This window comes from Rana temporaria, chromosome 2, assembly GCF_905171775.1.
Source record: "Rana temporaria chromosome 2, aRanTem1.1, whole genome shotgun sequence".
Lineage (NCBI taxonomy): Eukaryota > Metazoa > Chordata > Amphibia > Anura > Ranidae > Rana > Rana temporaria.
Window position 1 is genome coordinate 115,517,572 of NC_053490.1, and position 26,422 is coordinate 115,543,993.

General features: G+C 44.3%; 3 protein-coding genes across 3 annotated transcripts in view; 2 read left to right on the forward strand and 1 right to left on the reverse strand.

Annotated features, from left to right (window-relative positions):
* DIP2B (disco interacting protein 2 homolog B) overlaps positions 1 to 26,422 on the forward strand; it is a 323,774-nt gene that overhangs the window by 28,239 nt on the left and 269,113 nt on the right. The gene's annotated exons all lie outside the window — the stretch shown is intronic.
* LOC120929402 (protein ALP1-like) lies at positions 13,502 to 17,497 on the forward strand. The gene is made up of 3 exons (XM_040340807.1): positions 13,502 to 13,901; positions 13,986 to 14,087; positions 16,176 to 17,497. Exons 1-3 carry the CDS (start codon positions 13,687 to 13,689, stop codon positions 17,053 to 17,055), a joined length of 1,197 nt encoding a protein of 398 aa, XP_040196741.1. The 5' UTR covers positions 13,502 to 13,686; the 3' UTR covers positions 17,056 to 17,497.
* On the reverse strand, positions 14,776 to 16,184 carry LOC120929403 (leucine-rich repeat extensin-like protein 5). Its single transcript, XM_040340808.1, has 2 exons — positions 15,972 to 16,184; positions 14,776 to 15,895 (listed from the first exon to the last, which is right to left on the reverse strand). The coding sequence occupies exons 1-2, from the start codon at positions 16,076 to 16,078 to the stop codon at positions 14,902 to 14,904; spliced, it is 1,101 nt and encodes a 366-aa protein (XP_040196742.1). The 5' UTR covers positions 16,079 to 16,184; the 3' UTR covers positions 14,776 to 14,901.

The window sequence follows — 26,422 nt, forward strand, 5'->3', positions numbered from 1 at the left end:
TGCCCAGGAGACCCAGGCACCGCAGGTTTATTCTGCGCTTTTTTTCAGCAAGGTAGCAACCAATGTAGGAGGGCTTTGTACAACAAATCTATATCGTAACACAAGAAAAACATCTGCTCAACCGAGCCACTAACTGATCTACATGAGTTCCTAACAGGGTACAGGAAGTTTTTGTACTTCTTTAGTTTTCTAATAGCAGTCAGCCTTTTCATATCGCAGCGCAGAAGGGAGAGCCCTGAGCATTAGCCAGCTCACATTTATAAAGGCTTATGGACAGCTGAGACCAATAATGAGGTTTGGCTACCAGGTGAGATGTGGACCTAAGAATGGAGGCTTACTACCACCAAAACTTTGCAAAGCCTCTGGGCTTCAGAGCCTACAGCAGAGCTTATGAACCCCTTCCTGCAGGGGTGGGTAGTGGGACATGATGGACTCCCTGATCACATGATGGGCAGCCTGTGCCAGCGGCTCCCCATCATAACTAGACTGAGAGCTGTCTGACAGCTCAGTCACTGTGCTGGGAGCATGCAGTGAGTGTGCTGTCAACACGGATACCTCGACCTCCATGGATGCATATGTATGGAGTGTGGGCATTAAAGCTCACCCTCCTTGCATTCCGAGAAAACAAAAATGTTGTTTTTTGCAAATTGTCTATAAACACTGGAGCCTCTCGTGTGTAGATGAGGGGCCTATGAAAAAAAAGTCTGTGTGTCTGTCTATCTATCTATCCACTGTGTGTGTCTATCTATCCACTGTGTGTGTATTAGTATGGAGTTTGTAATTAAAGTGTGCATCCTCAGGCCCTCTTGTGTGGGTAAGACCGTGTAGAAAAAAGAGAGCTTGGGTTTTTTGAGGTCAGAGTTAGATTTTTGGAACATAGTTCAAGAAGGTTAAAAAAAGTAAATGCGGATCTGTCACTGCCATTCAGCTCTGCCGTGCACATTCTATTTAAATCTTCCATCCTACATCTTAATATGTTTTAGATTTCTTCATGATGAATAGACATTCATTACACCCACATGCATCTTAGGCTGGAAGCAACATGTTTGTATAATTGGATAAAGATTTCCACTTGGTTTATTGCTATTGTGGAGCTTATGCATATTTTCATATTGATTTATTATTGTGTTCCAAGCTATGGCATAAATGTATGACTCTTGCAAGTTTTTATGCATGAAAATTACTTAGATAAAGAAACACCTATCAAGGACGAATTCAAGTTCTTTTATTTGTGTGTAAAATAAGTATAACTTTTTCTTTATATATTCTGTGTATGTGCCTTGTTTGTGACCAAGATCGACACCGTGTAGAGCATTGTACAGCTAAAAGTGGATTCAACTATTGTCATGGGATAGTACCATTGTCCTTGGCAAATGTCGTTAAAACTCCAACCAGAAAATAAAAACACCCTAAGGTCTGATTCACACTTTTGCATTTTTAGTGCATTTTGCAGATTTGCACTACAGTTCATTTGAACACGGTTTCCTATGGAACACTTTCTGTAGTGCAAATCTGCAAAAGGCACTAAAATGCATAGGTGTGAATTGCGCCTAACAGTGGCCATCCCCCTCCACCACTGCAAGGTTATAATGCACATTAAAGGAGAAGTTCACCCAAAGCTTGTTTTGGTTGGGCTTCTCCTTTGGATCACAGAAGTGCAATTCATTTTGCACTCCTGTGACCCGTTTTCAGCAGAGAGTGGACTGAAGACTGACACCCGTCTCAGCCTCTAAGTGAGCTGCTGAGAGCCTGAGATGGCTCACTCCGCCCCCTCCACAGCTCAGTGCACTACTGTGTGTGTGTGTGTGTGTTCACTATAAGGCCCATTTCACGGATCCGCATTTTCTCATCAGGGGATTTGTCCATTGATCCCCCTGCTGAGCTAAGTAGAGCAGCCGAATTACAGGTCTGTGTCCACTCTGCTTATGCAGAGCAGACACGGACACAGCCCACTCTGCTCTATGGGCAGTCAAATGTAAACAGACTGCCCTCTGATCTGGCCAGAAGGAGGGGAACAGAGCACTTTCCATTTGTTTTTTCCTGATTGGAGAAGAGGTCTCTGGGTATAAAAGTCCATTTACATCTGACTGCCCACAAAGGAGAATGGCTCAGCCCCATCTGAAAAACGGGCAGGCGAACCCAATCAGACCTCTCGTGTGAAAGGGGCCTTGGTGTTACATGATCTGCCCAGCTCTGTGAATACTGGGTTGCCTCCAGCCTTGATATATACTTCACTGCCATGCCCTTACCTTGATTGATGGCTCAGAGACTACAGTCTCATTCCAGAAATTTTTGGTTAAATGCAGAAAATTACTTTTTTGGATTGTATTTTGGTTTAGATGCCACCGGTGGTTGGATACAAGAAAATGACTTGATTCCTCCATCCACCCACTCGATGTGGATGGGGCAATCCCTCCCACGGAGTCTTTGTATTTTCACAGTGATACACTTTCCCTGCCATCAGAATACACTCATCAGTACCGCCAGCTATAGACTGCAGCACTGATTGAGAGAAAATTATCCAACTGGTTGGTTGTACACAGAGTCGTTCCATAGATTGACTAGTGTGCAACTGCCTGTCCATACATGGATTTAGCTGAACTGGCTAAATTTAAATCCACGTATCACTTTAGTTGTTTGGTTGGACAGTATTATAATCTTCCTGGATGTCAGGTCACATCGATTTAAAGCTATTATGTGGGCAAGTAATCAATGCCTGCTCTTCTATTTGAATATCAATTTTATTCTCTTGATGAAAATGATTGGTCAGTTGAAAACTGATCATGTGATGGCTGTGAATAGAAGAATTTTCCAGCTGGTCAATAAATTCTAAAGATAGGATTGTCTTAGGAGCCAGCAGTGGTTTATATAATGAATCCCAAGAAACATTCTATACAGTGAACTCTCATTCTGCTCCATAGACAATGACGTTATAATGTATTTGCAGTATAAGATATTGTGAGAGAGTGTTTCAAACATTCACAACTTGTAACCCAATGAACATTGGAGTAGCTGTACAAATCCCAGGAGCCAGGTTGCCAACTGTTTTTGTGAATTATTAAAGTTTTTATACTGTTTTTTTGATTAAAGCCACATGTGTCCATTAAGCAGCTTCTTTATGCTTGTTTGGCCATAGTTTTTTTTACTGTGCCCCTGGAGTTATTTATTTTGGTTTAGGTTGCTTGTTGTACCTAATGGTTACCTGTAGATTTTAGATCGAACTTGGATGTGAACAATTGTTGACTATCAGTATGTGTATGGGTGTGTGGGAGCAAATGAAACAAAATGTTGCTGTAAAAAAACGTGCTTACCTTGAAATATAAAGGCAGATTAAAAAAAAAGATTAAAAATAGATGTTTGTAGAAACTCCATACATGGTGAGAAACAGCCCCTTAATGACCTTACTTTGCCCATTGTTGCTTCAACTACTCCCACTTATATTTTTTATAAACTGCACTCATGAAATTCCTTGAGATCACAAACTACTTAAAGCGGAGGTTCACCCAAATAACATCTATATCAGACCAACTTCTTTATACTTCTAACATGTACAGTCTGCATTTTTTTTATTTTTAGGCTGTTCATACCGTATAATCTATATTTGCAACCCGGCTTCCGGGTACTTCTCCCCGCGGGAGAAGGCGTTTCTATGCTGAGGAGGAATGTCATCTGGGAGGTCGCCCAGATGATTGACGTCCTTTCAGAAAAAGTTTCCCCCCGGCAGATAAGGCCCTGCCCCCCGTATTACGTAGGCGCATCACGAGTCATGGCATTTCCGAAAGAAGCCGAACATGCAGAGCTGCGGTGTCGGCTCTATACGGCGCCTGTGCACAGACTAGGAGACGCATAGAGCTGACTGCGCAGGCGCTGTATAGAGCTGACTCGCAGCTCTGCATGTTTGGCTTCTTTCGGAAACGCTGTGACTCGTGACGCGCCTACGCAATACGGGGGGCAGGGCCTTATCCGCTGGGGGGTACTTTTTCTGAAAGGACATCAATCATCTGGGCGACCTCCCAAGTGACATTCCTCCTCGGCATAGAAACGTCTACTCCCGCGGGGAGAAGTACCCGGAAGCCGGATTGAAAATATAGGTTATAAGGTATGTACAGCCTAAAAAAAATAAAAAATAAATGCGGACTGTACATGTTAGAAGTATAAAGAAGTTGGTCTGATATAGATGTTATTTGGGTGAACCTCCGCTTTAAAGCAAGCTCACCCTGCATATGTTTGTATAAGACATCACTGGGCATGGAGTTGTGAATGGAGATATCACAATTGGGATTCTCATGCTGCATGTACTTGGAGTTTTCCTTGTTTCATCATTTTTGGTGTTAATTTTTGCATTAGCAGTTTAAACAAATGAACAAACAGCAGAATTTAACATCTGCAGTTTCTGAAAAAAGGCGATCTATGTATGTATACAATGAAATAATGGTAAATTTGTACCTTTTCTGTCATAGGGTGGCTTTCAAAGGGTTCCAGACGGTTGCAGGGGATGCTTGAATTGTAGTCAAACAGCTGCTCTGATAATATCTCCTTGCATTACATTTACCATGAAATGATAATATAACATGCACTGCATGTTTTTATCTACCGAAAGCGTGTTCTAAGTGACGGAGAATATCTTAAATTATACTTGTGGCATGTTTGCATGATTTGCCCTCATTCTTTCATTTCTTAACTTCTGCCTGGGGCTTTTGTCGAAGTCCATTGCATCAAGGGCATGGGGAAGCTGGCAGCTGGCCTTGTTACTATTCTCTCAAGTTGTCTTTTTGTTTGCCTTTATTGCAGCATGCTATACTTCCCTTGGTATCTCTCATTTACTTCTGTCTGGTATTGTTCAGTGGGATCTCTGGACAGGAAGTGATTTGTGTTGCAAATGATCTCTTACCTCACAATTTTGTTATGTTCCATTATCTAAAAAAAGACACTTGGGAAAGGCAAAGGGCAATCTAATCCATGTGGGGTGATGAAGTTTTTATTAAATTCTTCTTCTTTTTAATCAAAGCTGGAAGAACCCATGAATAAGAGGAAAGGTAGAAATCTATCTGGCTTTTCTGTACTGCCTCGTTTAAAAGTTAATTCAAAACTCCTAAATGCAGCTAGGGATTAGTGAGCCAAGCAAGTTTGGTTCACTTGAAGCCCATGAACCCCAAACCATACTAAAGTTTATGGGAGCCTTGCTATTTTTTCTGGGCATTTAGGACCATTGCAAAAGAGTTGGGAGTTGAAAAATAAAAGATTTGCAATAGCAGGAGATTTTGACCAGCTCTCTATGGAGCTGGTTGACATATCTCTGCAGTGGGTCCGGTGTGTCTTTTGGTCCTTTTCAGGTCTGAATTCAGCCTAAAATTTGGGCTGAAATCTGACCAGAAACAGTAAACCAGCACGCACCGGACCCCTGCTGTGAGCCGCATGCGGCTCATATGTGGACCGAGCCTTTAATAGCATGCTTGGTTTGACGGGATTTGGGATTCCCTCCAGGATCCCCTGATGATATGTTTAAATACAGAAGCCAGTCAGGGATCTGTCACTTTGTGGCAGTAGTGCGGTGAAGCAAGTTTGTTGGGTGGTGACGTGTCATTGTGATTAACGCTGGTTCTACATCGCTGGACAATATGATTGATGCCAGATTTCATTTTTGAATCCCCCTAAAATTCATACCAGGCCCTTTTTAAATGACCAGGTAAGGAAAAGCAGTAAACGCGTGTTTTTAGACTCTGAACCCTTTGTATATGTTCCTTCCACAAATGCCCTTTTCTACTTTGGCTAAAGTGGTTCTAAAGCTAAAACATGTTTTACCTTAATGGATTTCCTGCAATAAAGTGGAACTTTAGTCAGAAAATTTAAGTCCTCCTAGATGACTTCAGGCTGGCCCCTTTTTGCAGTTATAGGTATGTAAAACATAAAAAATAAAGGTCTATACTGTTTAACATCCAGTAATGCACTTCCTAACCCTACTCTGCACATGCTCAGTTGATTTCTAAATTTAGGCACTTTGCTGAATTTGTAGAGGCCAATCTGCTGACAGCCTAAAGTTTTCATGCAGCAGGGAGCTCTGGGCTTCAGCAAAATGGCAGCCTCCGGCAAGAAGACAGGAGCAATGCTGGAGGCAAATTATAGCACACTAATTTTGGTAGCATAATTATTAATGTGGAATGTATGTTCCTTGCTAAAGAACATTTTTTTATCAAGTTGTTATGGGTGAGGTTGAGCTTTAATGTAAAAAAAAATGTTTAGGACTTTCGGACCCTCCCGCTCCATACACATACTGTACACCTGGATCTATCCAGCGCCGTGCCTGGCTGCAGTTTTCTCCCCTTCCTCACTGGTCAAAAAGGGACTGACAGGCAGCAATGGGAGCCATTGGCTCTTGCTGCTGTCAGTCAGATTCAGTTAGGAGAGAGCAGGGCTGAGCCACACAGTGTGTGTCAATAGATGCATAAAGCCTGGCTCGGGATTAAGCTTGCACATCTGCCTTCATAGCAAGTGGCTTGATATGGTGGCAGACAGAGGAGGAGCTGAGATCATCGTTGGGGGGACCCCAAAAGAGGAAGTTCAGGGGTTACGCCTTTACAACAACTTTAAATTGTGATTTACTATTTTTTTTTGTTTTTTTTGTTTTTTTTAACAGCCTCTAAAGGATATGTTACCTTTAGTTGAGAACAAAACTCCTATTCCCCATTAAATGTGCTGCCCTTGTGACTATTTTGTTACAAAGCGGTTTTTATTCTCTTGCTCTTAATTGTGGTGGGCTTTTCACAGCAGTTGACTTATCAGCAGAGTCAGGGAATGCATTTGATTTCACCAATGCTGTAACATTTTGTGCTGCTTCTTTCAAAATCTACAATTACCATAAAGGTGCAGAATGGAGGACTTCCTATCTATTCTGGTATGGTGTGGCTTCTTAGAAAATGTTTATGTTGGCATAGATTACTGGAAACTCAATTATCCAGATACTGAGTTAGAAGAACAACTTTGCGATGGCCTTTTCCATGATCGTTTTACCCCATTCATACTCTTTAGAAAGCACAAGAAATGTTAAGGAATTTGTATTCTCTGGGGATTCAAAGCTTAGTTTTATTCTCAGATAATATTAGACTTCCTACTCCAAGCCACCGATTTCCTCCATTTTATTGGAAACCCTAGATTTGAGACTGCTATCTTTGTAACTTGTATCATTTTACCAGGATAACTTTCGATTTTATTAAAGTGGAACTGTAGCTAGGATTAATTATTTCACAAAAATGCATATATGAACATTCAACAGGCTTCCTGTGCTATATGTCCTATATTCACCTATGTCCCCAGTTGTGCAGAGTTTACCTATAAAGACCGTGGAGTAGTTCACTGTTGTACAGAACGCATCCCGTGAAAACGTGCTCTTGTGTTCTTGGTCAAATATAATCTGCTGTGTCACTGGGATTACCCTGCACTCCAAGGAGCTGTAAAACATTGACACAGCATGTAGGAGTAGATTGGATCGTTGTTGGAAGTAGGTGGAAAAAGCTTCTTCCTTGGCATTTTTTCTTACAGTACTGCACTCAGTGTGCAGGATTCCTACATGACTACTATATTGGTGGAGTTTCTAATAAGTCAAGATCCCTCAGTGCGATAAGGGGGATGCTTGCATAGTTTACACTACATCAGCAATGCACAAACCTGTCTTTAGTAAGGCCTCACTCAATTATAGAGAACACAAAGGCCTAATCCATCTTGGACATCATTGGTGAAACTTAGGCTGGCCATAAATGGTAGAATTTCGAAAGCATTTTCTTTTGAAAATCAGAAAATTTGTGTGTTTTTTGGTCTGATGATGCCACCATTGATTTCGAAATTCGACTAACCAAGTCTTCAATTCCACATGTTGCTACAGAAAATAATTTTCGTGGCTGGCAATATTCTTTTCTTTCCTTTCCCATGCGCATTTCTTTTTCGATTTTACATTTCGCGCTTGATTTTCTCAGCATTGATTAGAAAATCATTTGCTTTTCAAAAAATGTCCAACATGTCCGATTACTCAAATTCGATGGCCGCACGAAAATTAGCTGTTGCTACAGCCCACTAATGGTGCGAAATACGAACGAAAATTCTTAGATAAGATTTTCAAAATAAAATTTATTTCGAGATTCGACCCATGTAGCCTTAGTCCACGTGTGTCAATACATATTGCTGTTGCATGCATTATACTCTGCAGTTTTACCAAGAAGACATGTAATAAAACGGCACACTGAATTGCCTTAAAGTCCAGTTTTCATAAAAAAAAAAAAATATGGGGGAGGGGTTAGATCCCCTGTCAGTTTTTATTTTGCTCATTGTTCCTACTTCGGAGGCTTTCCCCATGGGTTTGGAGTCCCATAGAAGCATGTATGAGGTCTGTTGGTGATGTTGAACCAGAAGGCCAGGCTCACAGTCTGCATTCCAGTTTTTCTTGGAGTTGTTTTATAGGGTTGAAAATGGGGCTTTGTGCAGACCACTTGTGCTCCTCCACACCAAATTTGATTAACATCTTTGTAGACCTGGTTTTGTGAACCAGAGCACAATAATTTGCAAGGGTGTGCACTTTGACCATAAAGTGTGATTTGAAGCGAGAATCAATATTACAATCTCTATGTTAATAATTTAAAGTCTAACCTCCTCCTTTGACCTGAAGCAATGGATACACGCTCCTACTCACTCCGAAGGCAATACCCTTGACCTTGTCTATTCCCACCTATTCACTCCATGCAACCTCTCTAACTATCCTTACCCCCTCTCTGATCACTACCTTATTAATTTCACTCTCTCCCTCCAAATGCCTAACGGTTATTCATAGAAACCTTCACCATCTCAACCCTTCTCTTCTATACTCTGTGACTGACCACCTCTATGACAAAATTGCACCCCTGTCCCAACCTAGCCACTTCTGTCTACAACACTTCACTTCTAGCATCACTGGACAGTCTGGGCCCTCTCACTACATGCAGAATAACGTCCCGTCCCTTTCAACCCTGGCAAACAGGGGATGAAACGCCACGTGTAGGGACAGGAAGTACCAGACCCCACACATCCTAACGGGAGGAACACGAGCACGGCGCTCGTTTTGTTTGGAAACACCTTACCACTGGAAATGATGACCTATCGAGAGATGCATCTGTAAAGACACAGTAACCAGGATTTCATCGCTGTTGCTGTCTGTTGCTGTCTATGGGATATTATCCATCTATGCCTCTTATGCGCTGTTTGATCTCTCTTAATCCGGAGATCAATTATATTTGGTAAGAGGCTTTTATTTCGTTGGTGGAGGATCTTTCTGTCCAGCACTTTTCCTTGTGGATTGAGTTCATCACCTGGGAGAATTTATTTACGTGCCTTTTTGGCGGGACTTATTATTCATTTGAACTTTATGTCACTTTTTTTTGTTTATATATCACTTACTTAGCGCGATCTCTTCCCTTTTTTGCATAGATGATACTAGAAGTCTGAAAAAACACAGCCGTGCTCTCGAGCGCCAGTGGCGCAAGACTAAGTCCCAGAAAGACTTCTTCCAGTATAAATCTGCCCTCCAAATCTACAATTCCAGCCTCCTCACTGCCAAGCAGACCTATTTAAACACTGTCATTAAAAACTTATTATCTCGTCCCAGTCAACTCTTCTCTACCTTTTAACTCTCTCCTTCTTCCTTCATTGCCTCCACCCACTAACTCGCTCACCGCCCAGGAGATTGCCAATCACTTCAAACAGAAGATTAATACAATTCGCGAGGAGATCTCTACTGTTCAGATACCCTCTACGCTTCACACCTCATGCCCACAGGTACAGCCATTACTTCCCTCTTTCAACCCCACCACTATAGACAAGGTTGCTAAATTACTTGCCAACGTCCATCTTATCTTAAGTTTTTCATATTTTGTCTTTACACCCTATCTTTTGTTGGTAAACATAAAAAATTATTATTTTTACCAACCCCAAAAATGCATAACAAAAAAACCCCACGAGGATCCTCTGCTGTAGATGTCAATGTTTTGACAATCTGAATCTGTGCTGCTCCCCGTCTAGTCATACGTATTGAAAATAAGGAAGGAGAATTAGGTTGTGATTTGTAAACTTTCAAACTTTTTGCCTGACCACAATTTACATAAGCTTACACTTGTAGTATTCATGTACTCATAAGCTGATGATTGTGTAACCTGATCAGTCTGTGAATAAGGCGGCTTCCCTTAATGCCAAGGTGCAGCGCTACCACCTGTCTAGGAACTTTCCTTACTCACCCTGTCCATGCAGAATAGCCAGGGATCACAATAGACTTTCCTTCAAAGTTTAGTTGCTCCCCATTCCTCAATTGGGCTTTGTGCTTTTAATGTGCGATTGAAACAAAGGGACTTTGTGCGCCCGATCTCTAAGACATCTCAATCATTGTTTTACATAAAAGTTCATTAATAATTCAGTAGCAGCTGATGGTGTGGCATGCAGAGCGGGTGTCATGTTGTTGCTGTCAGATTTTAGCCTGTTTTGTTCTGCTACCTAATACATGTAATTACAGGCTCTGGATCCCCCTAGGAGGGGCTTATTGGTATTCAGCAATACACACGTCTCGGCCTCTTTAGCGGTTTCTTTGTTGGAGGTAGTGTTAGGCTTATAAGCAATGACACTTTGTCCAGGTTTTGGAGTTTTCTTTAAAACCTAATCAGCGTGTATACTTGATATATCAAGTACAATTTTGAATTTCTTAGTATCTACTACTGTAGCACCTATTGTAGTGTATGTACTGTAGCTACTGTTACTGTGTATGGTTGAGGCCTGCTGCACACTGGGCATACACATGCACATTTGGATATTTACAGGCATATTTATAGAGGCTGAAAATAAATACAGATTTGTTTTTGTGAGGAGCTTTCGGGCAGCAAAAATGCTTGACGCACACAAATGCGGCTAGCAATTTTAGGTGTACTTAATGTTTTGGAGAAAAAACGCTCATAAATGTGTCTAAACACACATACAACATGCTCCATAGGAAAAATGTCATTTCAATCTGGAGAACCATTTCACACCTACAGAAGAGCTCTGGACTAATGTAAAAACAGGGCATTGTTTTAAAGTGACTGTTACCCAATAAGGGGACCAAAGCAGTTCGTGGAAGAGAAGTTAAATTTACTTTTGCAACCTACCTGTCCCTGTCTCAGGTGTGGGGGAACGGAGGACGCTGCCTTCAGGTGTGGGGGAGCGGAGGACACTGCCTTCAGGTGTGGGGGAGCGGAGGACGCTGCCTTCAGGTGTGGGGGAGCAGAGGACGCTGCCTTCAGGTGTGGGGGAGCGGAGGACACTGCCTTCAGGTGTGGGGGAGCAGAGGACACTGCCTTCAGGGGTGGGGGAGCAGAGGACACTGCCTTCAGGGGTGGGGGAGCGGAGGACGATGCCTTCAGGTGTGGGGGAGCGGAGGACGCTGCCTTCAGGTGTGGGGGAGCGGAGGACACTGCCTTCAGGGGTGGGGGAGCGGAGGACACTGCCTTCAGGGGTGGGGGAGCGGAGGACACTGCCTTCAGGTGTGGGGGAGCGGAGGACGCTGCCTTCAGGTGTGGGGGAGCGGAGGACACTGCCTTCAGGGGTGGGGGAGCGGAGGACACTGCCTTCAGGGGTGGGGGAGCGGAGGACACTGCCTTCAGGGGTGGGGGAGCGGAGGACACTGCCTTCAGGGGTGGGGGAGCGGAGGACACTGCCTTCAGGGGTGGGGGAGCGGAGGACACTGCCTTCAGGGGTGGGGGAGCGGAGGACACTGCCTTCAGGGGTGGGGGAGCGGAGGACACTGCCTTCAGGGGTGGGGGAGCGGAGGACACTGCCTTCAGGGGTGGGGGAGCGGAGGACACTGCCTTCAGGGGTGGGGGAGCGGAGGACCCTGCCTTCAGGGGTGGGGGAGCGGAGGACCCTGCCTTTTGGGGGGGGTCCAGAACACCTCTGTGGGGGGATGTGAATGGGACAGAGGACATTGCATTTTGGGGGGTACAGAACACTACTGTGGAGGAGGGAAGCAGAGGACACTACAGTTGGAGCGGAGGGTGAATGTGGCAGGTTAGAGGACACTGCTATGGGGGGGGGGGGGTGATGTAAATAATGCAGAGGACACTGTTGGGGGGGGTACAGAACACTTCTGAGGTGGGATGTGAAGGGGACATTGAATTTGGGGGGTACAGAACACTACAGTGGGTGAGGGGAACAGAGGACACTACAATGGGAGGGAAGAGTGATGTGGAGGGGACAGAGGACACTGCTTTGGGGGGGGAGGTGATGTTAAGGGGGCAGCGGACACTACTGTGGGGGGTGATGTGTAGGTGGGTGAGGAGACTATTGTGACACACTGGGTTCTCTGTGACGTCTTTTTATTGAGAGCTTGATGGGCACCTACCATATTCAGCCTTGGGGCTAGCAGTCTGACACCTGCACTACAGCATTGTTTCTACTCTGGGCACTTTTTTTAGGCTAGGCCACTTTCAGCATAAATTAGACTTTGGATTTGTGTTTGTTTACAAGCAAAGCAGTGGATTGCAGGTAAATGATGTGTTCCCTTGAATGACTTTGACAGACCGCTTGACAGTGGACAGGTCAAAGTTAGGCACTGCTTACAGTGCAGCAAAGATCCAGATTCCTGCACGATTTTGAGTTGGTATTCTGGCACAGATAGTCCTGTAGGTTGTCACATGTGGGACGGTTTACAGGTCTTGCCCATCACGGCAATTAGAAGCTGCCACATACTACTACTTTGAGTGTGACTTGTGTTTTCATTGTTTCGTTCCTAAAATTATATTGAAGGTACATTTTATTTTTTTTATTTTTATTTTTTGTAAAAAACAACAAACATGTCATACTTGCCTGCTCTGTGCAGTGGTTTTGCACAGAGCAACCCCAATCCTCTTCTCGGGTCCCCCACTGGCGCTCCTGGCTCCTCCTCTTCTCTGAGTGCCCCCATAGCAAGCCACCTGCTATAGGGGCACTTGTGCGTGCTCCCTTCCCGAGCCCCATTCTGTGTGTCCATAAGACACACAGAACAGGACTCGGCCCTCATTGGCTGTGATCTCTAAGCCAATGAGAAGGCAGAGACCTAAGAGAGCAGCCACTTTCGTGCTTATCGCTGGCTTGGGTAAGTATTGGAGGGGCTGCATTCTGAAGGTTTTTTTAGCTTTATGCACATGCATGAAGGTAAAAATCCCTTAGAACCACTTGAAACAAAATGTTCTGCACATTGTTGTTGTTCCCTTTTGCCGTAGAACAACCTGGAATTGTAATTTCCATTATGATTACTGGAACCTCCTTTCAGCAACAGGTTGAAGCAGTCAAGTGTCTGATGGAAAAAGCCCAGAAAAGTAAACCTTAGCTTAGGTGGGTTCCAGCCTAGCATTAACACATACTAAATGTATTCAAATCACAACTGCTTAAGGCTGCATTCACACCTAGGCGTAGGCAATAGCGTAGTTTTCAGGCGTTTTTTTTGGCGTTTTTTCCGGCGTTTTGTCGCGCGAATATGCGCGTATGCGCGCGTATGCGCGCGTTTGCATACAGCGTTTACCGACGTTTTTGTTCCTCGTATTTTTTCTTATAATCCAATAGGAAAAATGATAATCCCTGACATCACTTGTTGCTATCCTAGGATTTTTATTTTCCTCTTCCTGTGTGAATATACCTCTTCCGGGTCATCATTGTGCTTCCCATTCCAAAATGAACGACGATGAGATGGCATGTATGATGGCAGCAGTCACTGCCACCTCGTATATGCTATACCAGGGACAGAGGAGAAGGAAGAGGGCACGGAGATATTGGATCCACCCTGTTATTGCCGGTCGGGAAGAAACAGGACAGTTTTGGGTCCTTTATAAAGATCTCCGAGAGCACGAGGAGAAATTCCTGGACTACACCAGAATGTCTATGAAAAGGTTTGTAAAAATTATCTGTATTCATTGTTTTTGACATTGTACCTTTCCATGTCCACTAAAAAACGTTTTTATTTTTATTAACAGTTTTGATGAGTTGCTAGAACTGCTCAGCGGTAGATTACAGAGGATGGACACCTATTTCCGCAATTCCATACCCCCTGTGGAGCGACTTATCATCACACTGAGGTAAAAAGTTCCAAAATGATGCTCTAGTGCCCATAACAAAATTCTATACTCACCGTATAACTACCTACCCCCTTCCTACTATTCATGACTCGCATCACGGTGCCACCATTACATGACAGACTGTGCCCCATTACATGACAGACTGTGCCCCATTACATGACAGAATGTGCCCCATTACATGACAGAATGTGCCCCATTACATAACAGAATGTGCTCCATTACATGACAGACTGTGCCCCATTACATGTCCTGACCTGACCCATTCAGACTGTGCCCCATTACATGACAGACTGTGCCCCATTACATGTCCTGACCTGACCCATTCAGACTGTGCCCCATTACATGACAGACTGTGCCCCATTACATGTCCTGACCTGACCCATTCAGACCGTGCCCTTACCTTTGCGAATCTTGCCCGTATGTGTCTTCAAAAAGACGTGCCATCTACATCTTCTGTTCCGTGACAGGCGGAACATTCAGCGTCCTATGAGGCACTGTGTTCAGTGTTCGTCCATCACGGGGGCCTTCTCGTCCTCGGACGAGAGGGCCTCCGTGATAGGCAGAAAGCAAACACTACAAACACTATTGCATACATTACCCAATAATATTATATTTGTATATGCATCTAATATTAAAAAACACACGTTTTACAAGGTCCAATTTTTTTTATTTTTTTAGGAAGTATATTATAAACTATATTCATCCTATTTTTAATTTTTTTTATTTTTTGGTCAAAAAACAAACTTTAAGCTAACGTAGCTCATAGAAAACAAATAATTTGACTGCAGTTGAACTAGAGTCTGATAACACAACATTACAGTTTTTGGAAACTTGGGGATTCCCCTGGGTCATCCACCGATATGCCAGCGTCTATGGCTTTGCCAAAACTAGACCAATCAGATCTAGATGTTGTACCATGCGGCCAACGTGATGGTGGTGTTGCTGGTGGTTGTGGTGGTGGTGGTGGTGTTGGTGTAGGTTGAGGATTGTAAGGTGGGAGTGTAGGCAGGTGTGTGTAATCGGAAGGGTATGTCGTGCGAGAAGGGTAAGTAGGAGGTTGTGGAGGTAGATGAAATGTTTGTGAAGTCGTGGGATGGTAGGCAGAAGGTGTCGTCTGTGGGCGTCTGTAAGGTGACATTGTCGAAGTGTGCGTATGCAGGTAAGGCGGATCAGGGAGTGTTGAGGAAGTGTATGCAGAAGGTGGTGTTGGTAGTTGAGGGTGGGTAGAAAGTGTGGGCGTCTGAGTCGGGTAAGGTGGTGCGTGTTGAGGTAGGTGGCTGTGAAAAGGTGGTGCTGTGAAGTGACGAAGTGTTGGTGCTGACAGATGTTGCGGGTGTTGGTTAGCATAGGGGCCATACGGTGGTGGTGGTTCTGGGGATAGGTAGGGTTCTTCAGGTGGAATAAATGTGTTGATGTACCGTATGGTACCTGCCAGCATATCGGCTTGTAGGCTTTTGGGAACCCTGTCCATTAACTCCGCCAAACATTGGGCCGACTTGTTTCCGTATGAAGGGGTATTAGTATTAGTACCCATTCTGTCCTTCATTTCTGACATGATCTGTAGCATCATTGTCACATTGGGGTCTGATTCCGGAGCTTTTCTTTTGGTCCCCCTCGCAGCTACACGCGGCACCGGCCTTGGCGTTGTCTGCAGCTCTCCCAGAGGTGTTGCCGGCGTAGATTGAGATGAACTGGCCAACTGGCTTTCCGGCTCCAGACCCTCCAGTGTCTCATCACACGAATTTCGGCTGCTGTTATCCATCGCGACAGGGGCGGTCGGAGCAGCTTCCTCCCAGCTGTTTTCAGTCCTGAAAATATAAATGAATTATTATAACTTTTGTATACCAATTGCGCTCACTGTCCTTAGTACAGATAATAGTTTACCTCGCCAAACTCAATGAAGGTCTCAAGAATTCCAATTCCTTAGCATGAATGTATTCTTTGATGTGACATGCCGCCGATCCACTCCTGTTACTTGTTACCAGTCTCATGTATCTTGCATAGGCGTCACGAAAGCTCTTCCATTTGTCTTTTATCTGTTTCACTGTCAAAAACAAAATAAAATAATATATATTATTTTCTTTGTAGATATTTATCAACTGGACAGTCTCTTGGAAGTCTACATTATGCCTTCCGTATAGGCAAGTCGACAGCGAGTTATATTATACGTGACACCTGCTCTGCTATATGGGAGGTTCTCCAGGAGGTAGTGTTCAAGAAACCTACTGCACAGGAATGGGCACAGATTGCGGAGGTATTCTGGCAACGCTGCAACTTTCCTAATTGTGTCGGAGCAATAGATGGGAAGCACATTAGGATTGTGAAGCCCATGAGAAGTGGAAGTGAATTCTTCAATTACAAGAAATATTTCTCTTTTGTATTGATGGCTGTAGCAGATGCAAACTACTGTTTTACTTACATAGACATTGGGTCATATGGGAGCAGCGCGGACTCAACCATCTTTGGAAACTCGAACTTTGGTCAAATGCTGCGATCAGATGATCTTGACCTACCACAATGCCGTCCTCTCCCAGGCACAAATGGCCCTCCACTACCAAGTGTTTTTGTGGGTGATGAGGCCTTTTCTTTGGGGACAAACCTCCTGCGGCCTTATTCGGGGCATAGTTTGACAGAGGAGAGAAGGGTATTCAACTACCGCCTAACCCGGGCACGGCGAGTAGTTGAATGCACTTTTGGAATACTTGCCAATAAGTGGCGGCTTCTGCACACTCCCATAGTGTTAAACATGCAGAATGCCGTCACGGCTGTCAAAGCTGCGTGCGCCTTGCACAATTTTGTGAGGCAGCGCGATGGCTTCGATTTCGAAGAACCGGTTACTGAGACTCTGGAAAGAGCTCAGTGGACTGGTGTCCGTGGGAACAGGCAGGGCTCCCATGTACGGGATCAATATGCCGCATATTTTATGTCTCCTGAAGGACAGGTGCCATGGCAGCTGGATTCCATTTAATTATTAATATTATTCTTTTTTTGTGAGACTGTCAATGCTTGACGTACTTTTTTGAAGAATACATCATATGCTGTTGTAATACAATAAAATAAAAATATGTTATTAATGTATTAAGAAGTCTCATGTTTGTTTTATTTTGAGGTTTTTTTTAAATCGGTGTCATGGTGTCAGGATGGGAACAATAACTCACAGGTCCTGCCTCAGTGGTAACATAGGGTTGTTGGTTACTAGGAAGGGGAGTATCCCCCCAATGGGGGCACTGTACTGTATACATAACTGATGTACTGATGCACTGATAACAATGATGGTATACTAATCCTCCTAGGTGGAATAGTATACCATCATTGTTATCATTGAATAATACAGTGCAGTGCCCCATTGTTTGTGTCAATGGGGGGCATAGTGCGTCAGGACATTGGAAGGCTAGCAAACGGCCAAATCTGAGGCCCCGTACACACGACCAAACATGTATGCTGAAACTGGTCCGCGGGCCAGTTTCAGCATACATGTTCGGTCGTGTGTGGGCGCGAGCGGGCCGAATTCCAGCAAACATTTGCCCGCCGGGCCTTTTCCCAGCGGGCAAATATTCCTGAACGTGTTTTAAAACCGTCTGCTGGAATCCTGCCCGCTCGCACATGTACGGTCGTCAGTACAGACCTACCGTACATGTCCAGGCGCCCGCTGTCCCTCGCATGCGTCGAATGACTTTGACGCATGCGTGGAAGCCTTTAAATGGGAGGCCCGCCCACGTCTCCGCGTCAACGCCGCGTCATCGTCGCGGCGACGACGCGGACACGCCCCGCGTATTGTTTACGCGCGGACTTCTGTACGATGGTTAGTACAACCATCGTACAGAAGCCCTCTGGCAGACATGTACGGTGAAAACGGTCTGACGGACCGCTTTCACCGTACATGTTTGTTCGTGTGTACCCGGCCTGACACTCGTGTAGCAGCATAGGTTCTTACAAAAGGTGGTGTCACTAGATATTTTATTTAACCACTTCAAGACGGCAGTCAGCACAAATATTATACGGGCACATTTTGTCTCTTGCAGATAGTGACACAGGTCTGTCACCTCCACCAGTCTACCCTCTTCCCACACGGTTAGAACACTATATTGAGGACACATTCCCTTCCTCACCCCCCTAGTATGACTATACAAACATTGAATTTCCAAAAAAAACAAATATAATATCTACTTATGTTCATTTTACTTTTCGCCGGAGTTTACCTTTTTTGTCTTTATTTTCCATTTCGGTCCAGTTAGGATATATCTGAGAGGCAATTTTGTCCCATGCCCTCCTCCGCACTGTTCTCAAACTGTAGGATGGATCCTTGATGTCATACAGGCAGGTGTGCTCCTTCACCATGCTAATAAATTTCTCTGTCTCCAGGACAGAAAGTGTATCACCAAGGTCTGATGCCATGCTTGCTGCTGGGATACTGATAGGCAAAATGGTGATTTTGGGACTTCCTGTTTGAGATTATGTACTTTCTTTTTCATTTTCAGTATTCAAATATGAGCAGCAAAGGCGCAAAAACGCGTGTACATACGCTTGTTGTCGCGCAATACGCGCGTATCCGGCGTTTTACATTGCTTTCAATGGAAAACAAAAAACGCGCTAATACGCGCAAATCGCGCGAATTGCGCGACAAAAAAGGGTCCGGAACTTCTTTTGACTACAGGCGATGCGCGTTAGGCGCATCAGCGTGCAGATGTGAACCGTCCCCATTGACTAACATTGTATTTTGTCCCTCTGGCGTTTGTTCGCGTCGCGCTACATGCGATAAAACGCGAAGGTGTGAATGGGGTCTAAGGCAAGGCATCTATAGAAGAATCAACTTGGATCTGCTTCATAAAATACAAAACCGTGGTGACACTAAGAAGTTCATCTTCAGGGGTTGTCACCATTCCCAGTCACACAAAGTGAGTAGCTAAAGAGGCTGTATCAGCACGTTTGTGTGCATTTGTTAGGGTGTGTTAGTGGTGTATATCCACTTATTCTTTAATAGCTGTGTTTTTATGATCATGAAAACATTCTTAATCTATAGGATTGTAGTGATTTTTTTAATACCATGTTTACATCAACATTAAAGGATAAGTTCACCTTTTCGTTTTCGGGACAGAATTTCACTTTTCATAATAAATAGGAACGTTTTCCAATGCCACTTTTGGCCCAGCCATCCCAATGTGCTTTTCTCTTAGGCCTTGTACACACGACCGAACATGTCTGCTGAAACTGGTCCGCGGACCAGTTTCCGCGGACATGTCCGACCGTGTGTAGGGCCTAGCGGACCGGATTCCTGGCCGAGCGGACAGGTTTCCAGCGGACAAAAGTTTCTTAGCATGCTAAGAAACATGTCCGCTGGAAAGCTGTCCGTCGGACATGTCTGATGGTCAGTACGACTCATCGGACATGTCCACTGGCCCGAAATCCCGTGCATGTGTCAAAGTGATTCGACGCATGCGTGGAAGCATTGAACTTCCGTGTTCGCGAACGTCGCTGCGTCATCGTCGCCGCTACGTCACCGCGTTTTCTGTCCGCGGGGAATTTGGTCTGATGGTGTGTACACACATCAGACCAAATTCTGCCAGCAGACATGTCCGATGAAAACGGTCAGCGGACCGTTTTCATCGGACATGTCGGGTCGTGTGTACGAGGCCTTACTTGCCTTACCCACAGGAGGTTTAAAATCTTATCAGTTTATTTGATTTTTTTTTTTAATGATTTTCTGATTCCATCACTTCCTGTAAGCCATCTCCCAGAAGCCTTTGCTTCCTTGTTGCATCACAGAAGAGGGTGTGATAGGGTGTGTTCACCACTCTGGGCCACACCTTCCTCATTACAATACCACCTTCCACCCATTTCTTATACATTCTGATTGTACAATCTCCTTTAGAGGAGGGTCTGCTTGATTTGTTACCAATTGAATGGATTGATCCTCCTATTTTATAGTTGTGGTAAATGAAATTATACAGAGATTATGCGATCAGATTGCATGCTATATGGCTTTCTTTATGCAAGTACATAGGAGGGGGTGGATGGAGACTCTCAGTTGTCGGGCCTCGTTCACATCTTCATGTAGCAAAATCTCACACTCCTGCATATGTTTGCTTTGAAGCGTATTCACTCGTCACGCATAGGGCAGTGCTGCCCTACGCACGACAATTGCCCCAGAACCTTTTTCTTTTTGGACTGGAGCATAGTGCGTTACCACAATTTTTCTGGTGCGTTTTCTACACTTAGTGAGCCTTTAATATGTAATGACAACACAAGCATGATGCACATTTGCAGTGTTTCTAAAACACATGGCAAAGCAGGCCTTTTCTGTGCGGTACTGTGGTTTATGTATTTGGAAACATACAGATGTGAATGGAACCTCAATGTTCTTGTGTAAACGCACCAATTTTACTTTCAGGCCACATTAACACCTAGAGTAGTGGAAGTACCCTTGGGGAAGACAGACAAATGCACACGTGGATAGATGCCGAGAATGCTGTGCAAACATAGTTGATCGGTGAAGGGTGTGCGCTAGTGAGGTCAGTTTGTAAACTCCTTCCTGTGTCTTACTGGTTACTCCTTCCCAAATCTACATACCAGAAAGTGATGAAGCTTTCTAAGAAATGCACCAAGGGCTAAGGTAAGGCCTTTTACTCAAAATCAAAGAAAGCTTTTATCTTTCTGCAACCAAGGTACATGAATGGTATATTGGTACATAGGGGAGCTGGATTTTAGAAAAGTGCCTTTAAATATTCACTTCTGTTTAGCCCATTGTTAAAGAGGAACTTAAAGCGGATGTTCCACCCCAAAAAAATATTAAAAGCCAGCAGCTACAAATACTGCAGCTGCTGACTTTTAATATAAGGACACTTACCTGTCCTGGAGTCCAGCGCCGTCCGCAGCAGAGCACGAGCGATCGCTCGTCACCCTGCTGCTCCCCCCTCCATCCACGCTGAGGGAACCAGAAAGTAAAGCGCTGCGGCTTCACTGCCCGGTTCCCTACGGCGCATGCGCCGCGCCCGCCGATTGGCTCCCGCTGTGTGCTGGGAGCCGAGTGTTCCCAGCACACAACGGGGGGGGGGGGGCGCGACGGGATGTGACGCAATGCCCGTCAAATGTGACACCGGAGGGGGGGAGGGTTCCGATCAGCGGGACTTCACTTTAGGGTGGAGAACCGCTTTAAAGTGGTTGTAAAGTCAGAAGGTTTTTTATCCTAGTGCATGCTATACATTAAGACAAAAAAACCTGTGTGCAGCAATACTTCCATAAACCCCATCTACAGGGAGTGCAGAATTTATAGGCAAGTTGTATTTTTGAGGATTAATTTTATTATTGAACAACAACCATGTTCTCAATGAACCCAAAAAACTCATTAATATCAAAGCTGAATATTTTTGGAAGTAGTTTTTAGTTTGTTTTTAGTTTTAGCTATTTTAGGGGGATATCTGTGTGTGCAGGTGACTATTACTGTGCATAATTATTAGGCAACTTAACAAAAAAAATATATATACCCATTTCAATTATTTATTTTTACCAGTGAAACCAATATAACATCTCAACATTCACAAATATACATTTCTGACATTCAAAAACAAAACAAAAACAAATCCGTGACCAATATAGCCACCTTTCTTTGCAAGGACACTCAAAAGCCTGACATCCATGGATTCTGTCAGTGTTTTGATCTGTTCACCATCAGCATTGCGTGCAGCAGCAACCACAGCCTCTCAGACACTGTTCAGAGAGGTGTACTGTTTTCCCTCCTTGTAAATCTCACATTTGATGATGGACCACAGGTTCTCAATGGGGTTCAGATCAGGTGAACAAGGAGGCCATGTCATTAGTTTTTCTTCTTTTATACCCTTTCTTGCCAGCCACGCTGTGGAGTACTTGGACGCGTGTGATGGAGCATTGTCCTGCATGAAAATCATGTTTTTCTTGAAGGATGTAGACTTCTTCCTGTACCACTGCTTGAAGAAGGTGTCTTCCAGAAACTGCCAGTAGGACTGGGAGTTGAGCTTGACTCCATCCTCAACCCGAAAAGGCCCCACAAGCTCATCTTTGATGATACCAGCCCAAACCAGTACTCCACCTCCACCTTGCTGGCGTCTGAGTCGGACTGGAGCTCTCTACCCTTTACCAATCCAGCCAAGGGCCCATCCATCTGGCCCATCAAGACTCACTCTCTTTTCATCAGTCCATAAAACCTTAGAAAAATCATTCTTGAGATATTTCTTGGCCCAGTCTTGACGTTTCAGCTTGTGTGTCTTGTTCAGTGGTCGTCTTTTAGCCTTTCTTACCTTGGCCATGTCTCTGAGTATTGCACACCTTGTGCTTTTGGGCACTCCAGTGATGTTGCAGCTCTGAAATATGGCCAAACTGGTGGCAAGTGGCATCTTGGCAGCTGCACGCTTGACTTTTCTCAGTTCATGGGCAGTTATTTTGCGCCTTGGTTTTTCCACACGCTTCTTGCGACCCTGTTGACTATTTTGAATGAAACGCTTGATTGTTCGATGATCACGCTTCAGAAGCTTTGCAATTTTAAGAGTGCTGCATCCCTCTGCAAAATATATCTCACTATTTTTGACTTTTCTGAGCCTGTCAAGTCCTTCTTTTGACCCATTTTGCCAAAGGAAAGAAAGTTGACTAATAATTATGCACACCTGATATAGGGTGTTGATGTCAGTAGACCACACCCCTTCTCATTACAGAGATGCACATCACCTAATATGCTTAATTGGTAGTAGGCTTTCGAGCCTATACAGCTTGGAGTAAGACAACATGCATAAAGAGGATGATGTGGTCAAAATAACCCATTTGCCTAATAATTCTGCACTCCCTGTATATCCAGCGCTGTTGCAGCAGAGTTTTTGGCTGCCCGGGACTCCCCTCCTCATTGGCTGAGACAGCAGCACGGTGCCATTAGCTCCCGCTGCTGTCAATCAACCAATGAGGAGAGAGAGGGGGCAGAATCAGGCCGCAGCTCCATGTCTGAATAGACACACACGGAGCTTGGCTTGGGTAGGGGGCCATAGCAAGCTGCTTGCTGGGGGGACACTCAACAGGAGGGAGGGGCCCGGAGCGACGAAGAGGGACCCGAGAAAAGGAGGAACCACTGCACAGAACAGGCAAGTATGACATGTTTGTTTTAACTAAAAAAAAATAAAAAATAAAATAAAAAACAAGACTTAAAGCGGGAGTTCACCCATTTCTAAAAAAAAAAATTTTCTTCCCCTAGATTCCTGCTCGTTCGGTCTAGGGGAATCGGCTATTTGTATTAAAATATGAGCAGTACTTACCCGTTTTCGAGCTGCATCTTCTTCCGTCGCTTCCGGGTATGGGTCTTCGGGAGCGGGCGTTCCTTCTTGATTGACAGGCTTCCGACGGTCGCATCCATCGCGTCACTCGTAGCCGAAAGAAGCCGAACGTCGGTGCGGCTCTATACTGCGCCTGCGCACCGACGTTCGGCTTCTTTCGGAAAATCGTGACGCGATGGATGCGCCCGTCGGAAGCCTCTCGGAAGACTGTCAATCAAGAAGGAACGCCCATTCCCGCAGCCCATACCCGGAAGCGACGGAGAGGATGCATCTCGTAAACGGGTAAGTACTGCACATATTTTAAAACAAATTACCGATTCCCCTAGAGAAAACGAGCAGGAATCTAAGGGGAAAAAGTACCCTCTAAGGGTGAACCCCCGCTTTAAGTATCGCTTTAACTCTGAAAGCTGTGCCCAATAAAATGCACTAGAGGGCAAAGGAAGAGTCACCTGTTTGTCTTTTTTTTTTTGGTTTTAAAAGAAGTTTATTAAAGATCATCATTGTACAATTTAGTTTCTCCGGAACAATCTGGAGCAAGAAGAAATACATACAATTCATTTGAAATGGATAACATAGCATAGGATAAATAGAGGCATTGATTAACCAAAAATAAATATAAATAAGAAATAAATAAATAGCAATAATATGACTCTCACCCATCATTAAATACGTTATCCTATCCAACCCTGAGTGACACCTGTTTGTCTTTTCAGCTTCTCTTTCCCCATTAGAGACGCACCATGCCTTGTTCTGCCCTGTTTCTGTGTGGAAGCCACTTGGTTGATAGTTGCATAGCCATCTGTAGTTTGGCAGGTGTATTATACTGTATATTATGTATGCTTTATTTTCAGTTCAGGTTGATGGGTTTAAAGGCAACTTTAGATCGATCATCACAGATGTGTCAGCAGATCAGCAACAGAAAGGGCCCTCAATAGAACAATGACTCAGAACAAGTGTCAACATTGCTATGTATGGGCTGTGACCACACCTGGTAACCTGAAGATAAACAGTGAAGTGGGATTGCCGTCCCGGGATGTGATGCACCTCACTTGTTCAGTCCTGTTCAAGTCTCATTACATGGGAGTTTAATACACAAAGAAAGCCAGTGAGTCAGCTTCACCAAATCATTTTCTCCAGTGTGGAACATATTCCTGTATATAATGGCACTGCAGAATTTCTGGCTTGTTGTGAACAATCCTCTTGTCTAAAATCAGAGTTTGTAGCCAGACAAAATATGATGTGATGCAGAGACTTGGTACAATCCTCTCCACGTGTAATCCAGCATTTACTTCTACCGGAAGATGGAATTCAGGTTCTGTGGTGATGCTGAAAAGAACACCCATCACCACACTCTCGGGGTCGTTTCTTGGGTGATTTACATTTGTTTGAAGTAAGAACACAGATCTCTGTGTGTAATGAACAATATAGATGGAGCCGATATCTTGGAGGTGTTCAGATGCTGGAAAATACAAGATATGGGTCACACATGGTGGCTTCAGGAATTTTGTAAAGTTTTAAAAATGGTGACCATAGCAACCAATCAGCTTTTATCTCACATTCTTACAGTGTAAAGCTGCTCAAGGATGTTACAATCCCACTGTATAATACTCTCTGTACAATCTCCTAATTTTGGAATGCCAGGGTCTTTCTAAACAATCTATTTGTATCTAATCGGGTAGACCATCACACTATGTAGCTGTTGGTAGCTCCTAAGCCTTGGTTCACACTATGAACCACACAGGAGCCACATTCCTGTTCAATTCACATGCGATTCAGTGTGGTGCCATTTAAGCCCATTAATTTTGAATGGCCTCAAATCGCACCAATTATTGGACTGCACCCGTACCATTTTATACCATATGGTCTGGAGCGACCAAACCTGCGTTTTGGGTTTTATTAAGATTGCACTGACACCTACTGCAGATCGCAAGGGCAGTGCGATTCAAATGTGCCGCAGGAAACGTGCGCTGATCACAGGTTTTCCCACACCACATTAGTATGAATCTAGGATAAAGGAGATTCGGATTGTAACATGTATAGTACACTTATGTCTGAAAGTGAAGGGAAGAAACGTCTTGTCTTTCTCATGTAACCATGGGAAGGCAGTTGTAAATTCATAGTCACTCAAAGAGTGCATCACCAGACCAACCAAATGCTTGTCCAATGAGATTTGATTGCGTATCAATAGCAATGTTTCAGACCAGGGTTTGACAAACTCCAGGCGGCAGATCGCATTTGCGACTAGAATTGGCGACTTGGCACCTTGGGGTGTCCTGTGTCTCCGTTTTAAGTAAAAACTGTTTGTTTTTCTTAATTAAAATGAATTTATTATTCGTCGTCTCCCTGCTTGGCCCTTTTTCACACGGGCTGTCTGATCAGGTTCGCCTGTCAGTTTTTCAGGCGGACCTGATGGGACCCTTGGACCCCTTTCACATATCGTCAGCGTTAGAACTCCGTTATTTTAACCGCCGCTGCTATGGGCGGATTTGCGGTGCATTTTGTCCGCTAGCGGGGAACTTTTAACCCCCGCTAGCGGCTGAGAAAGGGTTAAAACCGGCTTTTGTCGGCGGTATAGCCGCGCGTAAAGCTTTGTCGGTCATTAAAAAAACAAAAATAAAACCTGGCTCCTAACATTTTTAACTGGCTCCTAGATTCCAAGCAAATTTGTCAAGCCCTGTTTCAGACTCTTAAGGGTCTTCTTCATCAGCCACTGAAGGGAATACTGATGGAGGAGTCCTTTTATGGGTTCTGAAATGTCGCTATTCATACATGATCAATAAAACTGCTTTGGACAAGCATTTGGGTATGCTGGTGCTTTTTGATTAGAATGATTTATTTAGTGCAATTTGTCAACGTTACTGACACCCCTTACTGCTGTCATCCAGCTGGATGGAGCGTGCCCGAATCTCTTCCCTAAATTTGTATCAATTTAAAGAGGCAGCAAGCCTTTTTAAGGAACCCAGAAACCAATATCTTGGCACCAGCTGATTTTTTAATAAGCGTATAAGTCTTTTATGCAGGTTAAAATAAATATTTAAATTTTTTTTT

Bases quoted from the DNA above. Each gene is read 5' to 3' on its own strand.
- LOC120929402 (XM_040340807.1), top strand. From the start codon at position 13,687: ATGAACGACGATGAGATGGCATGTATGATGGCAGCAGTCACTGCCACC. The intron at 13,902-13,985 runs GTTTGTAAAAAT...TTTTATTAACAG, and splicing joins ACCAGAATGTCTATGAAAAG to TTTTGATGAGTTGCTAGAAC. The intron at 14,088-16,175 runs GTAAAAAGTTCC...TTTTCTTTGTAG, and splicing joins CGACTTATCATCACACTGAG to ATATTTATCAACTGGACAGT.
- LOC120929403 (XM_040340808.1), bottom strand. From the start codon at position 16,078: ATGAGACTGGTAACAAGTAACAGGAGTGGATCGGCGGCATGTCACATC. The intron at 15,896-15,971 runs GTAAACTATTAT...TTATATTTTCAG, and splicing joins CCTTCATTGAGTTTGGCGAG to GACTGAAAACAGCTGGGAGG.